This window comes from Cucurbita pepo, unplaced genomic scaffold (genome assembly GCF_002806865.2).
Source record: "Cucurbita pepo subsp. pepo cultivar mu-cu-16 unplaced genomic scaffold, ASM280686v2 Cp4.1_scaffold000539, whole genome shotgun sequence".
In the NCBI taxonomy this organism is placed as follows: Eukaryota; Viridiplantae; Streptophyta; class Magnoliopsida; order Cucurbitales; family Cucurbitaceae; genus Cucurbita; species Cucurbita pepo.
The window spans coordinates 15,575-21,922 of record NW_019646767.1 but is presented as its reverse complement, the minus strand read 5'-3'; the positions used below and the strand labels follow the sequence as shown (position 1 = coordinate 21,922).

Sequence of the window (6,348 nt, the reverse complement as noted above, 5' to 3'; positions counted from 1 at the left end):
TTCTTCAAATCGTGTTTATCGTCGCAGGCTTCGTTTGATGAATATATTGGAGACGAAGATCGATTGTTGAGAGCTACTTTTTCGGGAAAAAGTGAAAAATTAAGCAAGGTTTTTTTATTATTATTATTTTTTTTTTTATCGGTGTTGTTGCTGTTGTTTGAATCTCTTCGTGTTTGTAATAATGATATGATATTGTTTGTTTCGATGAAGGGTGAATGGAGAGTCGAAATGCCATCTTTTCAATTGCTATTCCTCAAGCTTAGCCCTGTAGTTGACGTGAGACTAAGTTGCAGAAGCTCCGCCAAAGATTACCCTATTCATATTCCTCGCCATGTCGCTAAATTTCTTGACCTTCAAATGGTATGCAATTCTCAACTTACCTGAAAATATTTATGGAAACCACTGCACCTATATGGATATTAACATAAATTACAAACCTAAGAACAATAAATAGATACAAGATATTTGTCTATAATAAAATGACAAATATGATAGTTATAGTACGCAGATAGTTATAGTACGCAGTAATGGAAGGCAAATATCTAGATATTAACATTTAAATGAAAAATCATCAGATGAGATGGGAGGTGAGGGGAATGGGCAAAGATTTCAAGCCGCAAATGTTCAGAATCAGTGTAAAAGGAGCGACGTATGCCGTTAGAACAGAATCAGAATCAAAAAGTGTGCTGAGAAATCATTTGATTCTCGATCTTCACAGCTTTGATTCACCCATACCCGCTGATTTTCTTCAGCCATTTGCAGAAAAGGTACTCACCTCGATCCATTAACGCTCATAATTTTCATAAAAGCTAGCTAATTTGATCGTTATTCGTAGGGATTGGAGGGAATGATGAAGGAAAGTATGAGAGATTTTACACAAAATTTGGTTTTGGATTACACCAAATACAAGAAGGAGAAGCAAAGCAAGAATGCCTAATATCTCTTACATTTTTTTTATACCATAATTTGTTTTTTATACCATAATGTTATTATTTATTTTATTTTAAAATTTAATTATTAATGTAATTTAGAATATTATTTTCCATAAATAATTAAATGGAAATTATTTTTTGGTGTTGTATTNTCATTTTGGTGTTGTATAAAAAAGTCAAAGGCTTTATATGAGAGAGCGTTGACTAATACGCGTAACCAACCAGCTGTCCTATCCTAAAAGGACGAAACGACGCCGTATAGTCACGGATAATCCGAATTCCATTTCAGTACTTAAATTCCCAATTTGAGATCGTTCTTCCTCTCGCAATAGATTCATCCAAAGCAGTTCCTTCCAGATCGACGAGATTTCACGATGCCGTACTACACGAGGGACGATGAGGCGGTGGATGACTTCGACGAGTACGATCCGACGCCCTACGGCGGAGGATTTGACCTATTTCTGACATATGGCCGTCCAATTTCGCCCTGCGAAGATACCTGCTACCCGCACTCTGCTGGCAACGATAACGAGTTTGATTACGAGCGTCCCCAGTTTGAATCCAATGCCCAGCCCTCAGCTTATGGCGACGACGCCCTCCAGGCTGAGTACAGCAGTTACTCCCGCCCTAAGCCTCATTCTTATGGTGCTCCGCCTCGTCCTGTGGAACAAGAATACGGATCTGGTGGTTATGAGTCTGCTAGGCCCCAGCCGGCTTATGGGTACCAGCAAAGTGGATCCGAGTACGGATCTGAAGGATATGGTCGGAAATCGGAGTCGGAGCAACAGGAGTACGGATCTGGTGGGTATAGGCGGAAACAGGAATCGGAGTCTTACGGATCTGAAGAATACGGATCTGGTGGGTATGGGCGGAAACAGGAATCGGAATCTTACGGGTCTGGTGGTTATGGGGGGAGACAGGAATCCGATTCTTACGGATCTGGTGGTGGGTATGGGCGGAAACAGGAATCGGATTCTTACGGGTCTGGTGGTTATGGGGGGAGACAGGAATCGGACTCTTACGGGTCTGGTGGTTATGGGGGGAGACAGGAATCGGATTCTTACGGATCCGGTGGTGGTTATGGGCGGAAACAGGAATCGGATTCTTATGGATCTGGTGGGTATGGGCGGAAACAGGAATCGGAGTCTTACGGATCTGGTGGTGGGTATGGGCGGAGAGAGGAGGGGGAATCGGAGTCGTATGGGTCTGGTGGGTACCGGAGGCAGTCGGAGACTGAAGAGTACGGATCCGGGCGAAAACAGAGTTATGGGGAAGAAGAGGGGAGTGGGGGGTATGGGAAGCAGGAGTATGAGAGTTCTGGGTATAGAAGGGAGAAGTATGAGAGGCCAAATTATGGGGATGAGGAGCGGATGAGGCCGAGCTATGGGCGGTCGGAGGAGGAGGATTACAGGAAGCCAAGCTACGCGGAGGACGAGGAGCGTGAGTATGCGTATGGGGAAGAGGGATATGGGCGCAAGAAATACGTAAGCTAAGCTCACTTCACTCAATTCAAAATGAAGATGATAAGATTTGTTTTGTGGTATTAATTTTGTGGGTTTTTGTGATTGCAGGGTGGTGATTCTGACGAGGACAGCCGCCGCCACCATCACCACCGCAGGAACTATGAGGATGAGTGAGTGAGTGAGTGAGTGAGTGATGGCCGATGGGCGTTCTCAAATTGGCACTAAATAAAAGGTTGGGATGCCCACATTGGCTGCTTCTCCGCTCATCCAACTGTGCTGTGTTATGCTTTGTTTGCATGATCAACTGTTGAATGCTTTGTATGTGTGTCTTTTTTTTTGTTTGTTTGTTTGATGGTTTTGGGACATAACTTTATCCATCTACTTCTATACTTGAATCAAGCTTATGATGATGCTTTGATAATTTTTCTGTTCTTGTTCTTGTTTTTATTGGGACATTTTTAATCTCCTACTAAAATAACGTTCTAATTTATAATTAGAGGTTAATTAGAGGTGTTTTACGTCATGGGTGCCTTCAATTTTCGTCTACTAAAATAAGGTTCTAATTCATAATTAGAGGTGCTTAGGGGATGGTTCTAATTCATAATTAGAGGTGTTCAGGGGATGGTTGTCTTTCAGGATTTGCCACTCATTAAGGAACATCTATAATCCTATCATGCTAGTAATTATTCCGAAATTTTTATTAAAAGAATCAATGACTTTTATACCTAGGAAAAATGGCATTGATCTATAGGTGTTGATTTATAGGTGATGAGATGAATAACATGTAAGATTGATTAATGAAGGAACAAAAATTTCTTTCTATCTTCAAATGAATAAATCAATTGAGAAACAAAATCTCTCTTGGTTCAAACGATATATGCGTTAAGACCTTAGTGAACTAAATATTCAAAAATGAACTAAATATCAAAAAATTCAAATTTTGAGCATAATTCAACCTTAATTGATGCAGACTTAGTGAACTGAACTAAATATTCAAAGAATTCAAAACGAGCATAATTCAACCTACAAGGTTGGACCACAAATGTAGATAATTGAACACTTACAATGATATTGATCCAATTTTTTATAAAACTTAATTAGAACTAATGCAATATGACGAGGACAGCCGCCGCCACCATCACCACCGCAGGAACTATGAGGATGAGTGAGTGAGTGAGTGAGTGATGGCCGATGGGCGTTCTCAAATTGGCACTAAATAAAAGGTTGGGATACCCACATTGGCTGCTTCTCCGCTCATCCAACTGTGCTGTGTTATGCTTTGTTTGCATGATCAACTGTTGAATGCTTTGTGTGTGTGTGTGTTTTTTTTTTTTGTTTGTTTGTTTGATGGTTTTGGGACATAACTTTATCCATCTACTTCTATACTTGAATCAAGCTTATGATGATGCTTTGATAATTTTTCTGTTCTTGTTCTTGTTTTTATTGGGACATTTTTAATCTCCTGCTAAAATTACGTTCTAATTTATAATTAGAGGTGTTTTACATCATGGGTGCCTTCAATTTCCGTCTACAAATAGGGTTCTAATTCATAATTAGAGGTGTTCAGGGGATGGTTACCTTTCGGGATTTGCCACTCATTAAGGAACATCTATAATCCTAGCATGCTAGTAATTATTCCGAAATTTTTATTAAAAGAATCAACGACGTTTATACCTAGGAAAAATGGCGTTGATCTATAGGTGTTGATCTATAGGTGATGAGATAAATAACATGTAAGATTGATTAATGAAGGAACAAAAATTTCTTTCTATCTTCAAATGAATAAATGATATATGTGTTAATCAATGGATTTTAACATTTGCAGACCTTAGTGAACTAAATATTCAAGACCTTAGTGAACAATATTAAAAAATAAATTAAATATTCAAAAAATTCAAATTTTGAGCATAATTCAACCTTAATTGATGCAGACCTTAGTGAAGTAAACTCAACTAAATATTCAAAGAATTCAAAATTTTCAAAACGAGCATATTTCAACCTACAAGGTTGGATCACAAATGTTAGGTTGAAATCACAAATGTAGATAATTGAACACTTGCAATGATATCGATCCAATTTTTTATAAAACTTAATTAGAACTAATGCAATACAATTTTTAAAATAATTAAAAATGTAGATATCTCACTAATATTTGAAATGCAATGGACAAGGACCATAACCATTTTCAAGCCTTTGTCGAACATCCTATCAAGATGGGATGATTGTGTTTTTACCATTTTCATACAGATACAAAGACAATGCATTGAATCTTACCATACACTATGTTAATATTATTAATGAATGTTTAAGCTTGTGACATCATTTTGAAATGATTTAAAAGAATTTTCAATTTTCTACCAGTCATGCATATAGTAACGACCATATTTCAGTAGTGTAAAAAATAAAGTCTTTTGTCAAAGAAAATAAGAACAATGTCTGTCTGAGTTTATTTTTTTGTTCCTGAGGGAATGGGGATAAGGGATTCAATCGACGCACCAACCACTCAAGACCAAAGCAAGATGATGATAAATAAACAGATAGAGGACTTGATTATCTGTTTTTGGAATGGAGCAGTGCTTAGGCTTTAAATGGCATCAAGAGCCTGCAGAATATCAGCCTTCAAATCCTCAAAGTCTTCAATTCCAATGCTGAAGCGCACCAAGTTGTCCTTTATCCCATACTTCAGCCTCTCTGTCTGATTAAGATCCCTATTCCATTTCCATTACCAAAAGGTTAAAATACTTCCACCACCCACATAAAAGCATAAATACGTATTCATTCTCCTACTAAACAAAGGCGTCAAAAGTCAAGAATTGTATATTTACCAATATGACATTATAGCCGGCTGGTCTATGATACTCTCGCACCCACCAAATGATGGAGCAATATATGGTATTTTCAATGAGTCAATGAATTTTATGGTGGTCGTTATATCGCCATCAACCTGCACCAGAATGAAGAAACTAATGAAACAAACATGGTGGAGGTGGGGTAAAAGGCTACAGGAATAGACCCTTCAAATGATGAGATGGATCATCAGTCGTTTTCTTACCTCGAAGCTAACTACGCCCCCAAAACCAGTCATCTGCCTTTTAGCAAGATTGTGCTCGGGATGACTAGGCAGTCCAGGGTAATAAACACATTTGATCTGCAGACAGTAGAGACATAATTTTGTCACATCCAATGTAAATGAATTTGCAAGCAGACAATTGTATCCAGTTAATGTATAAATTGAACTCGGTGTCAATATGCGACATTGGTTAATTTCTCCAGAGGAACATGCAACGCATACCACTGATTTATAATTAAATCCTTGCTATTAGATGCCCCAAAGCTTCATAACTTTTAGAATTAAAGGTTCAATAATGAATCTTACTTTTGTTCCTTTGTACTGCCTTGGTCTATTAGTGGGTAGTAAATTAAACGTATGAAACAATATGCAGCTGGATAAATTAAATGGCATACCTTAGGATGAGCCTCTAAAAGCTTTGCCATCCTAAGAGCTGAGGAATTCTGCTGCTGAACACGAAGATGCAACGTCTTCATGCCTCGTATAATTAAGTAAGCAGCATTCTGTAGGATGAAGAAATAGCAATTAATTAGACAGTAGGGCTTGGCGCAAAAAATGGTTAAAATGAGCGCAGGAAACCAATGGAACATTCAATCATCAAGAACCGTTACTCCACAACCAATAAGTGAAAGATGGAAAATTAAACAGCATAAGAGAATGACTCACTGGATTTAAGGCACCACCTATCACATGATGAAGATTCCGAATCTCGGAAACCAGTTTCAGAGAACCACTTACACAACCAGCAAGGACCTAAAAGACAATGCTTGGTAAATTCCATTGTTAGGGGAAAAAATGCTCACAAAACTCTTAAGTGATTAATAATTCAAATCCCGATTCCTCGAGTAATAAAACCAAAAAAAAAAAAAAAAAAAAAAAAAAA

The 6,348-nt window shown here is 38.0% G+C and overlaps 3 protein-coding genes across 4 annotated transcripts in view; 2 read left to right on the top strand and 1 right to left on the bottom strand.

Annotated features, from left to right (window-relative positions):
• Positions 1–30: 30 nt before the first annotated feature.
• Positions 31–958, top strand: LOC111785527. The gene is made up of 4 exons (XM_023665917.1): positions 31–108; positions 211–360; positions 576–767; positions 836–958. Exons 2-4 carry the CDS (start codon positions 229–231, stop codon positions 935–937), a joined length of 426 nt encoding a protein of 141 aa, XP_023521685.1. The 5' UTR covers positions 31–108; positions 211–228; the 3' UTR covers positions 938–958.
• A 283-nt stretch (positions 959–1,241) lies between these two features.
• Positions 1,242–3,824, top strand: LOC111785530 (uncharacterized protein At5g39570-like). Of its 2 annotated transcripts, XM_023665922.1 has the most exons (3): positions 1,242–2,416; positions 2,504–2,521; positions 3,517–3,824. In XM_023665922.1, the coding sequence occupies exons 1-3, from the start codon at positions 1,307–1,309 to the stop codon at positions 3,562–3,564; spliced, it is 1,176 nt and encodes a 391-aa protein (XP_023521690.1). In that variant the 5' UTR covers positions 1,242–1,306; the 3' UTR covers positions 3,565–3,824. The 2 variants fall into 2 exon arrangements, with proteins under 2 accessions (XP_023521690.1, XP_023521689.1); XM_023665921.1 differs by lacking the exon at positions 3,517–3,824 and having other exon boundaries at positions 2,504–2,828.
• A 935-nt stretch (positions 3,825–4,759) lies between these two features.
• The window catches only part of LOC111785529 (cystathionine gamma-synthase 1, chloroplastic-like), a 9,267-nt gene continuing 7,678 nt past the window's right edge, over positions 4,760–6,348 (bottom strand). Inside the window, exons 8-12 of the mRNA XM_023665919.1 lie at positions 6,132–6,218; positions 5,861–5,968; positions 5,448–5,543; positions 5,221–5,339; positions 4,760–5,103 (exon numbers count right to left, since the gene is read on the bottom strand). Coding sequence (XP_023521687.1) covers positions 4,980–5,103; positions 5,221–5,339; positions 5,448–5,543; positions 5,861–5,968; positions 6,132–6,218 — 534 coding nt within the window. The 3' untranslated portion in view covers positions 4,760–4,979. The remainder of the gene's footprint in view (positions 5,104–5,220; positions 5,340–5,447; positions 5,544–5,860; positions 5,969–6,131; positions 6,219–6,348) is intronic.